Source organism: Apus apus, chromosome 3 (genome assembly GCF_020740795.1).
Source record: "Apus apus isolate bApuApu2 chromosome 3, bApuApu2.pri.cur, whole genome shotgun sequence".
Taxonomy (NCBI): Eukaryota; Metazoa; Chordata; class Aves; order Apodiformes; family Apodidae; genus Apus; species Apus apus.
In genome coordinates this window covers 100,923,892-100,942,010 of record NC_067284.1, presented here as the reverse complement: position 1 = coordinate 100,942,010, position 18,119 = coordinate 100,923,892, and the positions used below count along the sequence as shown (strand labels likewise).

At 44.4% G+C, this 18,119-nt stretch overlaps 1 protein-coding gene across 6 annotated transcripts in view; it reads right to left on the bottom strand.

Annotated features, from left to right (window-relative positions):
* Positions 1 to 10,701: 10,701 nt before the first annotated feature.
* Positions 10,702 to 18,119, bottom strand: part of HIVEP2 (HIVEP zinc finger 2) — a 138,509-nt gene continuing 131,091 nt past the window's right edge. For all 6 annotated transcript variants that reach the window (XM_051613594.1, XM_051613596.1, XM_051613599.1 and 3 more), the window contains one exon: positions 10,702 to 12,382. In XM_051613594.1, coding sequence (XP_051469554.1) covers positions 11,564 to 12,382 — 819 coding nt within the window. In that variant the 3' untranslated portion in view covers positions 10,702 to 11,563. The remainder of the gene's footprint in view (positions 12,383 to 18,119) is intronic.

Below are 18,119 nucleotides of genomic sequence, written 5' to 3'. Positions count from 1 at the left end.
TATAGAGCATTTGCATACAAAACCTCCCACAGCTCTTCCTGAGTTAGGAAACCTTTGGAGGGCATGCTGGAGAGCTCAGTTTTTCCTTCACAATGAGCAAGGCAAGCACAATTAATGCACAGAAACCAAAGCTTTTCCCCCCCAGGAGCTGAAAGCTCCTTTTCTGGCACTCCCAGCTCTTCTTAGCAAGAACCAAACATTTGTCATGAACACGAACTCCCCAACCCCCAGCCCAACTGGGGTGCATTTAATGCTACATAGCACAGCCCTTATTCATGTTAATAAACACCCGCTCACTTAAGTAATCCCCTTGATGTCATCAGCATGAGCAAGAATTGCAAAATCTAGTTGCTTTTAAGTAGCATTGTGTGATACAGAGTTGACTTTAGCACAGGTATAAATTTTTATCTGTACAGCTTACACAACCAGTCTCATTGTCCAGCTGAGCTCTGGGTTTCCCACCAAAGTGACAGACTCTTGTTCATCCCAGAGGTCATGCAGTCTGCTGAGCTTCCCCCTGCCTTCCCAGAGGATTTCTGAGGATGCAAAGCAAGAACCTTAATACCAGCTCTCTCCTTAGCTTCAGTCTCCGGTATCACTTTCAAAATTACTGACAGCCAACCCTCCTGTACCATTAGGATCCCAGACACCAGCAGAAACCAGATGCAAAGAAGGAAATAACATTTACAACACAGATATGCAATCTGGATTCCTAAAACGCAAAGGATTGCGCATATGCTGTAATGCAAACCCTGGGAGGTAATGTTTGCCTGTAGTTTGACTTTTCAGTAAGATAATGAGGGAGTAAGCATACCTCTGAGTTATGAGTTGAGCAGGTTCCCGTTCTCCAGCTGAGCCAGCCTGCCCATATGAGAGTAGCCTGTAGCTGGGCAGTAGCTTAAACTCCAGTGAGAAAGACTGGAGGTGATACAACTGTGGCTGGACATTTTGGGCTGGCTATGGCCATGGACACTGACCACAAATGCATTTCCACTGGGAGAGGCAGGTGACTCACTAAGCTTTGCAGATCAAACAAGGTGAGATGCTGTGGGATCACATAACTACTTCCTTAATACAATCACCTTTTTTCTAAGTATATTTTAAAAAATCTGGCAAGAAAAGGGCAGGTATCCCACCTGTGGTATAAGCCCTGAGGCATTCTACCTGGTAAACAGAGAGTAACAACGAGAACAGGGTGAAATACAGACACAAGACTATGGGGGGAAAAAAAAAAAATATCTAGGGCTCAAGAGTCAAACTCTTAGAAACTTACAGGCCTCTGTGCTAAGAGCACACCTATGCTGTGCACAACACAGCAATGGGTGCACAGGCAAGTAGCTGTGTATGTGGCTGCAGAGAGCCTTGATACGCAGCAGTGCCAGCAGGCAAAGATCTGGTGGCCCTACTAATGGGGCTGGAATGCCCTCAGTCTGCCCACACCCACTGTGGTTTACCAGCTCTGGTCCTCCCCTGTTTACCCCTTGCCTGGCTACAGGCAGTTGAAGCTCTTGGCAGAAGATGGCCCCTGATGGCTTCCCTCCTCATGTCAGCTGTCATTTTCTTGGCAGTTGTGTTGGCTTGTATGTACAGTCATATGTACTCATGCCCTCCTTGCAGATATGTATGGGGTGTGGTTATGAAGCATTCACAGGGTTTCTTCCTAGGTAAGGACATAATTCTACCAGCCTGCATGTACTCAGGGCTTGGAGAACAAAATAAAGGCCAACCCTGTACATGTTTAAAAACACTCTGAAACCAGTAGAGAACAAGCAGCACTGGGCTTCGTGTTTTAATAAGTCTCAAGAAGAAAATAGCTTCTGTAAGGTATGAACCGAGTGGTTCATGATCAGACCAAGTGGACCTATGCCATCAAAGGGCTTTGTAACAGAGGGCTTGTGCTGGAAAAAACTGTTCACTAATATGCATGTGTAAATTTTTCACAACAAGGTGGAAACATCAGAAATAACAATACCAGCATCTGCCCGAGGACAGTTGCCACCTTCTTATAACGATTTTTTTTTCTTATTTTGTTTGTATCTGGTTCCATTTATGACTCATACTTCCCAAACAAGCCATATGTTGCTGCAGAAGGCCTTTAACTTTGCTTGATTCGTATTGAGTTGTATTCCTGGCTGTCAGCCAAGCAGATGTAATAAAACCACTTTTTCCATCAAAAAATAAAAATGAAATCCCGTTTGCAGTGAGATTTAATTAGCAGCCAGTAAGTCATTTTGGTGTTGAAAGCATGCACACTCATGTTTTGTTATAGCCTGATTTGCACCTTCAAACTCCATTGTAGCATTTTATTCATTATAATACTGAAAGGTTTCCTCTGTGGTCCCCCCCACAACCCATCCAACCCAGCCTTCATTTCTGCAGATCCTGCAGCATTTGAATGATGGTACATTTTTTTAAAATGTTACACTCTCTGAGCTCTTCTCTTTGGATGTCACATTTTGTATCACCTATTTAGAACATTGTGACATTGATGACTTTAACACCCCGAACACTGAGCTGACAACAGTAATTTCTGCTGAAATAGGCAGTCTATCAAGAAACTTGTGTATAAAACCAGGAACTGGCATCCCATTAAAAGCTCACAGAATACAGATGACTAAATCAGCATCACTGCTGATGTTCCTGAAACTAACAAGCCAAAGTCAGAGGGAGAAAGAGACTCTATCCTACCTATTTAAAACAGTCAGAGACTAATTTCACTGTCCTTTTTAATTAATGAAATCTCAGGCAATGTGCATTATGACAATGTATTTTTGGCTCCTGTCTCATATTGCCCCAAGGAGGGGCAATGTTTGACACTGCTGGCATTATTTTGAATACCATCATTTTAAGAAAAACAGTTAACTGAATGGTTGGAGGGTTTAGCTTGTCCCATTCCTGGAAAATCATACTGCAGGAGCCAGGAAACTTTGAGAGATCCAGGGTACAGAATTTCTGAGTACTTTTTGGGAGCTTGAGGATCACTGACGAGCCAGAGCAGCCTGGAACAGTGTTTCCCCCAAGCACGGCCACCCTGGTGCTCTCCTACCAGCCCCCTGGCCCTGCCACACCAGGCTGAGCCCCCCAGCCAGGCTTACTTAAGTGGCTTTCCCAGCCCTGGATGGCTGCACAGCAGCAGCTAGAGAGCAAGCCCAGCCAAAGCTTAGGCAGCTTAAAGCAGCATTAACTCTCACTTGGATTTCTGCATGGAAATCCAGCGGGTTAGCGCAGGGCAATGCTCGAGACAGTGGCTGATCCCTTGCTCTCGCAGCCTGGCAGGGATCCAGATCTGCTGAGAGCCAGCAAAAACGTTTCACAGGATCCCGCAGAGCAGGGACAACACCACAGGGGTGTTATCCCCCATCAGCTTCTTCCCACTGCCTGTGCTAATTGATGAAGCAGACAGCAGGGCTCAGCCCCCTTCACCCCCTGCCCTGAGAGATCAGCTGGATCTGAATCCCTTCTGCTCACAGCAAGACCAGAGGAAATACAGATGGAAAAAAAAAAACTATTAGACTATTCAGCTCATCTTCTGCCAGAGAAAGGCTGCTCCCTGCTGTACATCATGCCTTTGCCTTTTTTCTCTTTTTTTTTTAATTTAATTTAAGAGTTAACAGCCCCCTCTCTACTGAGTGTCCAAAGAAAACCTCTGAAAGATTTAAGATGAGTCCAAGATGTCTCTCTGTACCAGTCCTATGAGTTAAAACATCATCAAGAAATATGAAATGGAGAGGAAAAACTTTGTCACAAAACTAGTCAAAGCCCCTGCTTTATCATTTTCATTTTTCCTGGAAGTAAAAAGGAACAGGCTATTTCAGCCATGAGTGTTTGTTCGTTGTTTCATTCGTGTTTGTTCTTCCTTTCTTTCTTTCTGGCTAAATATGGATGTTGTGGAGGGATGAAAGATTGTGAGAAATAACAAATGAAAGTGAAGTGCCAGATGTCATTAAGTTAGTGATTAAGAAGTTTTAAGGGCCAGATTTCGCACGTGCCCTGAATCCAGCTGTTTCTGCAGAGAACAAGTGCTCAGCACTTTTGAAAAACTCTGACCACTTCATCTAAGTACCTCAGTCAAAGAGCTTAGCTCTTCAGAAAATCTGGCTTTTGAAACAGTCACCCTTTAAAAATAACCCTTTGAAGATAATGCATATGTATCTATTTAGGAAGAATAAGCAACCAAGTTCTCCCCCAAGCCTTCATTTGCCTTGCAAGCTACACAATATGCCTAGAGGATTCCGGGCATTTACACCAGCACTCTGGATATTTGGGGACCAGCCCTTTCCACAGGTAGGAGCAGCCCCCTGTGGCCCCCTTGCCCCAGCACAGCATGGCAAAGACCTTCACTTCTGAAGGAGCAGATGGGAAGGAAAGAAGTGGAAACGGCAAAATTCCAAGTACTCTGACATCCCTGCAACTTTAGCAGCAAGATTTCTCATCACCTCATGGAAACAAGCCTTTGGAGACTGCACCTCCTGCTGTTAAAATGAATGTGGAAACTCCATTAGTTTCTATGGCATAGTGTCAGCCTTTTCCTATATTCTGGCAGGGGAGAGGGAAAGGAAATGCTGTTCTCCAGCATGGAGCCGGATCTGCCTCCTCTGGCTTTCTGCACCTTGCTGGGTGTTCATGGGGCTGTGTGCACCACCATGCATATTCATCCTGGCTGCTTTGCTTAGCAATACTCCTGTCAGTTAAGAGGTGTCACTCATCAGGAAAGAATGAGAAAAGGCAGTTTATGTGGTAATATTGTTTTTGTTTTTGATGAAGCCTGCTGCTGATCAAGCTCCCCTCATCATGTCAGCTTCAGAATGAATATTCATACAATGCAGAAAAGCAGAGAAACTCACTAGAGCAGAAATCTTTCCTGGTTTTCAAAAAACTGTTGTTTTCTTCTACCACTGCTCCCACCAGCCTGCAGTCCAGCCTGCAAGCAGCCAAGCTGGTGTAGGCTATTCATGTGCTTGAGCAGACATCAGAGGTGAAAGGCCCCCAGAGTCCCTTGGCTGCTCTGCAGCAGAGGTACACTGGTACCACTGGAGCCATGCTCAGTGCACGTTGCCTGAGGAGCTTGCCTGTAGCTTTTGATGTGACTGGAGATGATTTTATAATATGCAGCAATGCACAGTGCAATGGGAGGCCATCCCTGTTTCTTAAAGCTGCAGAAAAAATGACACCAAAGCATCACGTGCAGCCAATTGCCAGCACGAGGAACCAGCAGTCCCTGAATGCCTGTTGCTCCTCCATGGGGATTCCAGTGGTGCATGGTCAGTTCAGTGGTCTGCTCCAAGGATGAGTTTAATCTAACTCTGCCTCCGCAGTGGTACAGCTCAAGGTTACCCTGTATAAAAAGACAGAGATATTGCTCTTTTGCTTAAATTCAATCACATGCCTGATAAAACCCTACACATATGAACCATATGTATGGTGGACCTCTGTGGTCAGAAATTAAAGAAACTCATCAAAAGAGTTTTCCTCACCAAGCACAATCCTTTGGAAAAGACTTATGTGCACACAACAAATTAGCTTATTATAGCTGATAGGGGCAAAAGCCAAGTATTTCACAGTGGATTTCTGGTGCCATTGGTGGTATGAAATCCAGTTAAAAGCAGGCATATTAAAGATAGTGCAAACACAAATACAGCATATGCAAAGCCCTCAAGAATAATTCCAGAACAAGTCAAACTATCAGCACTTTCATCCTAAGTTAAGCCTACAGTGAGCATATGTTTGGGTCTGTGTTTTAGTGTATGTAATCTGTATATAAGAAAAGGGTACAGGGACATTGTCACAGTAATAAACTCAGTACACAGACTGCTGTCTGTTGTTTTTTTTTTCACCTGGGTAATTTCACTAAAAAAGAAACCCCCAAATACTCACTATACTAAAATATTTGATGTACTGTGCAGGTTTTGCATTGAATATCCTGGATTTACTTCGAGGATATTTTTAGAGAATATTGACTGAGATTTTAAGGGGTGGCCAAATGACTTAAAAGGATAATTTCCATTGACTTGTTCCCCTGTGCAATGGAACAAATCACTAATGTTTTTTCTCCCTCAGCTATTCAGGGCAAAACCTAATACAGAATTCAGGCATTGCAGCACCTGACTTTTAGGGCTTGGTCCTCACTCTGAAGCCCAGAACTGTTAGTCTGTCATCTGCCCGCCCAGTCCATTGGACATGAAAGAGTCAATCACCTCAGACGATCTGGATACTAAGTAGGAAGCATGTTTGAAACCACACCCTCCAAGCTGTCCAGAAGACTGCAGGCAGGGAACTGTTTGAGCACAGTCTCTGTCATACCGTTCACTCACTGGCCTTCCAGATAGCCCTCTCCCTGCTGAGCAGGGCACATCCAGGGAGCTTTTCTCCTACTGGGGACAATAGGCTACAATCTTGCTGATCCAGTGAATCTTGAATTTCTTGATTCACGGTAGCAGAATTTAGCAGGAAAGAAAAGACTCCTCTACTCTTCATGGGGTGCTTTAGGGCACTGTCCTAGGAGGCTGGAATAGGTCTAGCAAGGGAGAAGTTTCAACAGAGATTTTTTGACTTTTTTTAAATACCCAGGGAGGGGGACCAAGTCATTAGACTAATCCGTAAGAGGTAGTGACAGCACCTGCCATAAATTTATTTCACGAATGTCAGAAGCCGATACTGGGGGGCTACCGGCTGTCAGGATGTTTTTGCGACTTCCACCCCCAATGTGGAGGGGTTTTTGAATAAGACCGAAGGTCACATGCGGCACTCGCCTCTCACAGAGGAACGGCCGCTGCGGGACCGTATTTCAGAGTGGCAGTTAGAATGCACCCCCACCACCCTCACAAGTTGCTTCTAAGCCCAATGTTTACTTCACGAACTAATTGGTTTATTAAGGGTTAACACAAACTGAAGGATAATGTTTAGGGAAAATATAAATGTAAATGGCTACCAGGGAATGTGTCCTTTAGGGAGGTAATGCAAAAAGTACTGTGCTTTTAAAGCGTTCTCTCCGAGAGAGGGTTGAGGACCAAAAGGAGGAGGGAGGAAGCCCGACGTCAGTCCTCCTTGAGAGGTCGCGCTGTGTGTGCAAGTGCGAGGAGAGGAGTGTGCGTGTGTGGTGATGTTACCCTTGGGCTTGTCCCCAGTGGCTCCGTTCCCAGCGGCAGCCTTGGTCAGTGGCCCCTTCTTGCCAGGCAGGGCGGCAGGTCCGCAGCCCATGGTGTCAGAGGGGCAGCCTCTCGCCGCTTGGCAGCAGGTGCAGCAACACGGGCAGGGGGCTCCGGCCCTGACCCCAGGGCTCAGGACCCGGCATGCTCAGCGCTAAGGCCCAGGCTCGACCCAGGACAGGCAGGCAGGCAGGTCCCAGCGCCAGGCTCCGCAACAGGGGGGTGTCCCACGCAGAAAGCATCCGAACAGGCCTCAGGGGACCCCACCTGCAGAACTCACCACCTTTTATACCCCCCGTTACCCACCTGTCCAGTCAGTGTCCCTGTCCAGAGCCAGTGAGCATCCATGAGCCCCACGTTAGGGCGGTGACTACCAGGGGCACAGGATGGCTTGTCGGTCATCCTTTCTGTCCTGTACCACATCTGTTGTTTTCGTTTCAGTTGTCCTTGAGGAGCAAGTCCGTTAGCTGGGAATAATCAGCAGAAGGCCTTCGCTGGCTTAAAAGGCATTTTATTTAGACTTATGTGAGAAAGAAAAGAATGGTTTCCCACAACCAGGGAACCCCATTTCATCATACATCAGGTATTTTTGAGGACCTGCTTAGTAGTGCGGGTCCCTTGGAGGATCTAAGCCAAGAAATGTGTAGTTTCTGGTGTCCAGTTCAATTTGGGAAGGGAAGAGGCATGAAGCAACTCCAAGGAGAGAAGCTCAGCTCATGCCCAAAAGCAGAACTCAAGGAAACATCCTCAAACAAGGAGGTACACCTTGTAAGTCTAGGTTCTTCTGGGGTTAAGTGGGAGCTGACTGCAGCATTCTTGGATTGAAATTTTTGTACTTAAGTAGCTTGACTTCATTTGGAGCTGTTGTAGCTAACAATGGCATTTATTGGTGCTAATTCTTATCCACTGCTGGCAATGTGTCCTCTGGCTGGGGAAGTCCACATAAAGGTATCTAACATGAGACGGAGTTACCACCATGAGTCAGAATCTAAAGCTTCATAAGAGGATTGAGCAGGCAGCTATATCAGACCAATAGCTCTCTGTTTTTCTGATGCAAATAAATCCTGAAGTGACTCTGGTGAGAGCGTTCTGAGAGAAGGGAATAAAGAGAACTCACCAGAATATCTGTATTTCCCTTGCCCTTTACAGAAGAGACGTAGGGATCTTTATAGAAAATTATAACCCCCTTTAACAATATAATAGGTAATTATGTTCCTGACTTAGAAATTCTATGGCATACTACATACAAAAAATCCTCCTTTGGTTCTGCAGTTTTCTAGAGTGCCCTGTTAAATCTCTTAATCCCTTTTATAAACACAGAACTTTAACAACAGAGACCTCAGAGTTACTCTTCTTGGTCCCATCAGACCTACGTGCACCCATTGCACCAAGTATTTTGGAGGAACCCCCTCCCCATCACCCTCAGAGGGGCTGTCAGTGCGCACAGGCACTGTCAGTCTTGCCCAGACACCCACAGCCCTGGCCAGGTTCAGTGCAGCTGCCTTCACACAGAACCAAACCCGAGCCCATGGGCTGGAGGTGCCATGTGTTAGCTCAGCTCGGCAGTGCACAAGCACAGCCCCACACTGTTACTACTGATGGTTTGGACTGGGCTGCACCAAGGACAGTAGGCAGAATTCTCACAGAATGCTGTACCCACTCTGTTCCAAAATTTGCTCACGCCTGGGAAGATTTTTCTGGACGTGCTTGCCTTCCTTCTCCGTACCACTTCCGAAGCATGAAAGGTGGCCATCATCAAGGTCTAGGCCTTGTATGAGGATATGTCCTTTTTAGAGCACTGTATAAACAGTAACTCATTACTAAAATAAAATTAAGATTATAAGTAGCTGAAACCTCTTTAGAGTTGCTCCATTGAAACCCAAAAATATCACATGTAATTTCAGTGATACTTGCTCAATGATCATAAAAAAAAAAAAATGCCCCAAGGCTGAAAAGGTGGATGGCAAATTGCAGCTGCAAATTAATTAAAATAATCAAACAAGCCAGAGATAACTCCCACGGTAAGGGGGTTGATTACAAAGGCAATGTTAATAGAGCATTTACCATTGGGGTTGCCTGGTTCCCTTTTAATAAGATATCTGTGATTACCTGATTAGCTGATCATTGTGCAGAGCATTTTGTCTCAATACAGCCATGCAGCCAAGGAGGAGAAGAGAGAGGCTTTTTATCAGATAAGGTTTGCTTATTTAAAATGTGTAATTGACTTCTTTTTTTTATGGAAGCATGATCCAACAAGCTGCTTGCCCCCAACTACATCTACTGCTTTTCCTCTCTCCAGTCTGAGATGAACCAGTTTTCTGGCATGTGCTTATCTTGGCAAGGTTACCCTAATGATCTGGAATAAAGGTAGGAACACTGCAAACAAAATGAGAAGCTAACCTTTAATGGTTTGAAGTGGTCACTGTCCGTTATGGTACTAGCTTGTCATCTGCCATCACTCTAGAATTAAGACAACATAGCAGCTGTGGTTCTGCCCCCACATGGTATTATTGGAGAAATAAACTGGTTTAGTTTGATAATATCTGAGGAAGCCAAAAGATGATCCACATTTTTCACTGCTGCTCACATTCTTAATGGCACTCTTTGTGTGGGAAAGCAGCGCTTGGGAATATAAGGCTCTAACCATATACTGGAACACCAACAAACTTGGAAAATGCAAAGAACACATGAAAACTAGACACCTCATGCATGTAACTGTATATTTATTTCTTTTTAAAGAACACTCCTTAAATGTATTGTAAGTCAATGTACAAACTTGGTTTCACAGATTTATAACCCACTAAATAGCACAAAATATAATCCAGGTTGTTGGTTTCTTTCATCTGTGTGTGTCTGTTTGAATGTGTGTGTGTGTGCGGGGGTGCACGCACGCATGCTGCTGGTGGTAGTGGTAACCCACCACACGTGTTCAAACACAAGCCCAGGCTCCTCGTGACTTTCTTCAGGAGCAAACTCACCCAGATGGACACCCTGCTCCGGAAGACAGCGACTTTCTTGCTCGTGAATCCTGCTCTTTGAAGAGGCTGTGGTGGCAGTGCTCTGTGCCTTGTCAGCAGGGCCATGCTCCTTCATCTGCAGGATGGGATGGGACTGGAGCCTCCCCTGAAGTTGGGACCACAGCAGAAAGTGACCAGCTGTGGTGTTGGAGTGCAAGGAAACACCTTTTTTCCCTGCTCCAAGCCCCTCTCTGGCATGCCAGGGCACCTCTGCACACCACCTAGCCCCCACAGTCAGCCTTCCTGAGCAGGGGACGGCCGGGGCTGGGCGGGCACTGCACGTCCAGCCAACCAGCCCACTCCTCGCCCAGCCCTGGGAGGCCGGAGGGGCTTCACCACCACCCGCCGCGGGCAGGGGAGTGGGCCAGGCAGCAGCTGGGCTCTGGTCCTGCTGCCAGCCATGCCCCGGCTCCATGCCAGGCAGCACTGCAAACCTTGCCTGTCCTGGTGAGCTACACAGACATCACCAGTGATGCAAGTATTTACATGGGGTGGAATGTTTTCCCATAGCTTTTTAAAGGAGTATATAGATCAACATGTTCACATAAGACCAAATACTTTTAATATATTTATAACTGTTTTATAAAGCTTTGAAAAAACTCACAATAGCACATTGTTTTACTTTAATGCTTTACGGTACTATCAGTTTAAAATCACAATCAGCACTTAAGTTATAGTCAATCCGGCAAACAGGAGACAAAAAAAAATTACAAGAGTTAAGAACTGACTGATACATCCTTTATCTTTTTTTTTTTTTTTTTTAACTAATGCATAAGTGCAGAATAAGATAAGATACTCTAGTTTAAATATCTTGTTTTACAATATACACTTTGTTCTAATTACGCAACAGTAAATCCCATGCTTCACATAGAAAAGCAATCCACAACATTAAGAAAAAAATTTACAATTTATGAAACAAAGTAAATAAATATTAGTATTACAGAATCAGAGCTGTACATAAAAGCTGTTCAGTTTTAATCATATAAAAATATGTTTTAGTGCAACCTCACATATATTGATGCTGTTTTGCTTTACATCATTTAGATCCAAGTGTCCAAAAAAGGAAAGAAATTACATTTATTACAAAGCAGATACACAAATTCTAAAATATGTACAAATTACTGCTAAAAAAATGCTTATAAGAATATAAGCAAAGTAAAGAAAAGGCACAAACATCTGTACAATTTAAAAGTACCAGACCCAATAAGAATTTCAAATTTAGTTTTGGTCAGGCTCATGATGACATGTTATTTTATCTAATTCTTTTGATATAACAAAAGTATATATAATAGCAAACTACTGTAACTTAGAACAGGCATGCTGTAAAGTTGAATACTTCTATCTCTAGGAAAAAAAAAAAGTGGGGTTAATGTTTGGGTGAAAGTCTCCACGCATCTCAGATCAATGTGGCTTGCTCTTCTCAGATGATGGATCTTTCCTTTCCTGTGTGCTTGATGGGGGGTCGCTCCTGCTGTGAAAGCCCAACTGCTGGACATCCACAAAGCTCTTGCTGTAAAAGGTGGGATGGGCTAACGCAGTCTGTGATGTACCAAAACTGTCCTGTTCACCACCGTGCAAGTCAGGATGGGTGGCTGAGGCACAGGTCTGGCCTGGCTCAGATCCACTAAAGTGTTTAATGCTAAAATGTGCACTTTCTAAAGGTTTCTGGTGAGGCTCAGAAGGCCTCTGCAGCTGCTCCGCCCCATGCAGAACGGCTTCTTCTGTGGCGATTCGCAGAGAGGCTATGGCTTTTGTACAAGTCTGTATGTTCTCCTCCTGCTCCCTCTCAGTAGCTATGACACTGTCCTCTGAGGTGCTCTGCGCCAGCAGCAGCAAGGGAGAGGAGGGCGCGCTGGAGGGAGCGGTGGGGGGCAAGCTGTGCGGGGAGGTACGCTTCTCATGGTGCTGAGACATACTGTACAACTCTTTCGTAAGGATTTCTGCAGTTCCTCTTTGCTTCTCCTCAGAGCCCTCCCGCTGCAGGGCCAGAGTGGACGGAGGACGTAAACCTGAAAGGGCCACCGGTACTGAATGGACCATCTGGATACCCCCGATAGGCATCATGGGGATGGGTGCTCGGATCTGTTGCTGGGAGTGTAGTGGAAGATGACTGAAGACGTAGTCGCTCGGGCCTTCGGGGAACGGGCTAGACACACGGTGCTCCACACCTCCTTTTTCTCCGTATACGTTGAAGTAAGGCCCCTGAGACAACCCCCTTCTCTGTAACCAGAAAAACAAAAGAAATGTCAGCACTGCTACCCGCAAAATTCTTGTCCAGCTGCCAAACCACCTATCTGCTTTCCTGTCTAACACAACCTCCCATTCACGCAGCACCTTTCATCCAGATGGATCCCAAAGCATTTGGAAAACTCCACTAATTGCTTATCCAAACAACACACGAGGTTTTGCTTAGCTCAGCCCTACAGGGCTCAGGCCTCTGGGTTGAAAGGCTGCAGGTAGCTCATGTTCAGTGACAGGCAGAGTGTTCAGTGACACAGCGCAGCAATTTAGGTGAGGAAATGAAGAGTATTATATCCAACTGAAACTACACAGAGAATCTGGGGTATATGGAGTTTCATTACCCAGGAGAAATTTGGCCAGGAGATCTACCTTACCCTCTCTTTTGGCAGCTTGTGCAAACTGTGCTGGTATTGGCAATCCACACTGGGTATCAAGATTTTGTGGCAGAGGAATGCACATCCTAAAGCTCACAGCTTGCCACCATTGCTTGGCAGCATGAGAAAAATCTGGCTGCATGTAGGTATTTTCTGCCTGATGAAAGATCCTGCTCTGGAGGTCCAGAGAAGGCACTTGCTCCTCCTACTCTCCACTGTGAGCTTTACCCAGTCCTTCATGAAAGGGGATGGATATTTCCATGGAAGTTCAAGTGCCTCTGTGCAATTTAGACCCCATTTTTTATAGTCATTAAGACAATGGAGCAACACTCTGGCCTATCTGTAGTGTAAACAATAAATAATAACAAAAGCACAGGCATTAGCTGTGAGTGAAAGTGATGATTCTGTCACAGGGAGACTCACCCACTCATAATGGGATTGAGAAGAATGAGGAATTTTGTAATGGCTAATAAAACCCAGTCTCACAATATTGACATTTTCAGTGCCTTTCCATTAGTTCCTGCCTTGGAAGAATGAATAGCTCCATCTCCGCTCAGTATTAAATATGCTCTGGGCTTTTGGGTTTCTCTCCTTTTTTTTTTCCATTCTTAACTTTTAAAATTTGTTTTCCATTTGATGATTAAGTAGCATTCCTCTGCTGACCAGAGGAATAAACCCAACAGAAGTGCAGGATGACATTTTCATAATTGTGCATGGGATTTGGCCACACAACTCTCAGGGAATCCCACAGGGAATTAAATGAATGAAAATGCTCGTCTCTGCTCTGCAAATTGACCAAACACCTGCCAGTTGCCCCAGAGCTGTACTGTTACCACAGCCGTGGTGTGGCAGCCTGAGGACTGTGCTGCTAAATGCCAGTGCACTCAAGTGGCAGCACTTCACTGCTGGGAAATCCTTGCTCTCAAGGCATGAAGCAACCTCTTGATCCCATCCCAGGGAACCGGTTTAGGGGGCAATTAAAGATTCAATTTCTGTGCTACCCAGGGGCTAAATCTCACTGTGCTCAGATAATTTGTCCTATTTGATATAAATCAATGCTGAGACAGGAAGGGTGACCCATAATCATCAGACACAAACTTGAGAGATGTTATTATTCAGAGACTAATCATAGAATCATAGAAACATAGAATTCTTTAAGTTCGAAGGGACCTTTAAAGGTCATCCAGTCCAACCTTTCTGCAATGAACAGGGACATATTCAACTAGATCAGGTTGCTCAGAGCCCCATCCAACCTGACCTTGAAATTTTCCAGGGACGGGGCATCTACCACCTCTCTGGGCAACCTGGGCCACTGTTTCACAACTCATCATTAAAAATTTCTTTCCTATACCTAGTCTAAATCTACCCTCTTTTCATTTAAAACCATTACCCCTTGTCCTATTGCTACAGGCCCTACTAAAAAGTTTGTCCCCATCTTTCTTATAAGCCCCCTTTAGGTACTGAAAAGCTGCTATAAGGTCTCCCTAGAGCCTTCTGTTCTCTAGTCTGAACAACCCCAACTTCCTCAGCCTTCCTCATATGAGAGGTGTTCCGTCCCTCAGATGATTTTTGTGGCCCTCCTCTGGACCTGCTCCAACAGGTCCATGTCTTTCCTGTGTTGAGGTTTCCAGAACTGGTCACTGTTCTCCAGCTGGGGTCTCACCAGAGCAAGGTAGAGGGGCAAAAATCACCTCCCTCAACTTACTGACCATACTTCTTTTGATGAAGCCCAGGATATAGTTAGCCTTCTGGGCTGCAAGCACACATTACCAGCTTACGTCCAGCTTCTCATTCACCAGGTCCTTCTCTATAGGGCTGCTTTCAATCCCTTTACCCCCCAGTCTCTATTGACATTGGGGCTGCCCTGACCCCAGTACAGGACAGCTTGTACTTGGTTCACATCGGCCCACTTCTTGAGCTTGTCCATTGTTCTGAAATGCCTCATGACTTTGACTTGTGGTATCTAATGAGGCACTTCGTGATCATTGTTTCAGCACATAAGCCCTAATGCTTCAAACACTAAGCAAAGAACGTCACTCATCTTTTGGAAATGTTCTGGAAAGTTAAGCTGAAGGTATTTGCTTTGCTTCCCAACAAAAGGATCTATTAAATTAGCTCTGTATCTGCTTGTGATCTACTAATGTCAAAAAGGAGCAAAATCAGGTGCATCACATTTTACTTGTTACCAGGATTTACAATGCAGAAGACTGTGTGTGTACCACTCTAAGTTGGGAATTTTCCTGTTCAGAAAGTGAGACATTTGAGTCTCATAAAAGAGAAACTGTCATAAGAAAACACAGTGACAACATGTTATCCTGATGAATGGGGAAAAAATCACAGAAAAAAACTGCAGTTGCCAAGCCACAAGACATAGTTCAGCTACCCTGTCAGTCCTTCCCATCACTAACCTCACCTCTCTGCACAGCAGTTTGCCCCCCTTTTTTCTTTCCATCTTTGGTCTGTCAACCTGTTTCTCAATCATACTGTCCTCTTCACAGTTTCCTAAGCCATAACATTTATCACTATAGCATCTGATGTGAACTTGGGCTAAGGGAAATAGAGCAAAAGCAACAAAAAAAAAAGGAGTAAACCCCAGGGAAGAACAAACCTAGTCATGCACAGATCTCTAACTGAGTGAGACACTGGCTTCATGTTGTACCCACCACAGTTTCAAAAGGGAATAGAGCAACAGTCTGTCCTTGTTGGATAGAGGTGGCTAACGTGATAGAAACTGCCACACACTAAGATCAGCAGTAGCATCCAATATATGTCTCATATGCCTAATTTTTACATAGACAGTGACAGTGTGTGCAAGTCCACTGGATACCTTCCAAGCCTGGCTGTACAGGCAGGCATAACAGATTATCTCTCTCTCTAGCTCTGGCAGATAAGTTTGGAAACTGCCAACATAATTGGTTATAGGCATTAGTAACTGTTCATACCTCTTCCTTGTTTTTATTTCCCTTACCAAGACCTAGCATTTTCATACCTACAAGCAGACATACATATACACATTCATGGGGAAAGGCTGAATATCAGAGAAGCTGTCTTCTTTCAACAAATGTCCTGAAAATCCGAAGACCTTATTCTGTTGATAGGGAGAGTATTAGATCCCATCTCTGTGCACAGTGCAGAAAGTTGTGGTAACTTGTTGCTATGCAGTCAGATGGGTTGCTGCCAGTGCAGTGAGATGAGCTCCTCTCTTTGTCAGGTGATGAGAATCCAGTTTGCTTCCTATGAATTCTCATTTATTGCAGCTTAGCATATTTTCCTCCAACTCCAGGTGACATATTATTTCCCTAGTAACAATACTATGTAGGAGCTTTTTGCTAAACTCTCTGACCTGGTCATAAATCCAGGCTGCCAAACCACAGTTTGGGTTTACCCTGTACCTGGTACATCACCCAAAACAGGCTGTGGGGGATTTGGAGGAAGATCACATTTCAAAGCCAAGCATCCTTAACAGACCGCAGCCTCAGACCACAGCTTGAAAAAAGATGGCAGGTGGAAAACAATCTATTTGATTACCATCTTGTCATATATTTTTAAAGTAAATGTTAAAGAAAATATTGAACTTTATTGTGAAATCAAATAACAGAGCATATTACTTAGACACTTTCTAAAAGACATGATGCTTACTAAAGTGACTATAAATCTGTGTGGATGTCAGTGGATTGGCTCAATTTGCAGTCCTACTGAGGATGACCATAATAGCCCATATAAACCAGTGGGCCTATTTACAGTTTACTTGGATTTCAGAAGCTGTCTCTCTACATGAATGCATTTTACTCAAGATGATCAAGTACTGAGTGCTTGGGAAGGGATTTAATATCTGTATGTCTGGGATGATCAGAGGACCTACTGACTTTCAAGTGGATATAGAGGTGCCTAACTCCCTTCAGCCCTTCTGAATATATTGAGACAGCCTTCAAAATTAATGAGAGATGAAACAAAACAGCAACAAAAGCAAAATCCACTACCTCCTAGAAGGTAAAACTGTGCAAGTTTGTACCACACACAGCAGGATATATTCACAATTTCATTGCACCTAGTCCTGGGACTGGAAGAAAAGGCAAAAGCTCTGGTCCACACTAGGATGTGGCAGAGTGTGCTAGGACTGGGGACAAGCAGGAACAGAGTGAAACTTGGTGCTGGATCCCATGGTCCCAATAAACATGTTGCGGGGTTGGAGAGTAAGGTTGCTCTGGACTAACCCTATTCTCATTCACTTGAATGCCTACTCATGGTTTAAGTGTACCTGCTGCATTCCTGGAGCACATTTTCAGTTTAATTTAATCTGAAAACAATCCAGGTCACTTACTTCAAGATTGTTCTGCAATGTGAGTCAGAGAACAATAAATGTGGCAACAGAGACATGTGCCTGAACCAAACTAAAATGCTAACAGAGATGCACTCAGGGTGAACAAAAGCAGCTTTCCCATCTCTCCTCTTTCTCTCACAACTGGCATAAGATGACTGGGAAGAATCAGAGCCCTTTGATAATGGCACCAGCATTCTCAGAAAGGAAACAAACCTCTGGCATTGACAGAAAATAAGATCCCAAAAGTATTTAGAGAGCAATGGGGATCTGCCTTTAAACTTAAAAACAGCAATTTAACTTGCCAAGGCCAAATGTGCACCAGCATCAACCAGAACCTTAGGCTACTTTGGAGAGAGCATCCTGTTGCAAGTGTATCCTGTTATTAATGGAGGGGGAAAAAAAAGGTACATTTTTCTGTATTCTTGTACAATCTACAAAAATAGTTACTTTCTCCATGCTCCTCTCCACTTCCTAAATAAATAATTTCAATGGCTTTCTATGTGGTGCTTTCAATGCCAGAGTACTTTACAACCTCTTCGCACAAGACCACCAAAGCACATGAAAATTCAAGGGGCAAAAACATGAAGGGGAACTAGACCAGCACTGGCCAAAGAGACTAGAGCAAATACATCCATTTCAGTGGAAAAGAAAACTGGCCTCTTCTGAGAACTGCAGGCACCAGAAGCACAAAACCACTCTTATTCCTGCAAGGACTTGGAACTCAATGCAGCTCTGAAAGAGGAAAAAGAATTGTAAACTGGCATCTGCATCACTGATGCAGTTGCTAATTACATTGTGATTTGCTGGATTTCTCTTCTCTGAAAGTGAAAAACAGCCTTTATTCCTTTTTCTTCTCTGACAGCTCTCATTTATAGAAAGCTCAGGTGTCATTTGTCATCCCACACACTCATTATAATAACTTCTGTTTCACCTAAACTCAACTACTGTTTGGCTAAAGTATGTTTTCCAGAAAGGCATCAAGAAGTGAGGAATCCATCTTTCCTTCTTTGCAGTCAGTTGT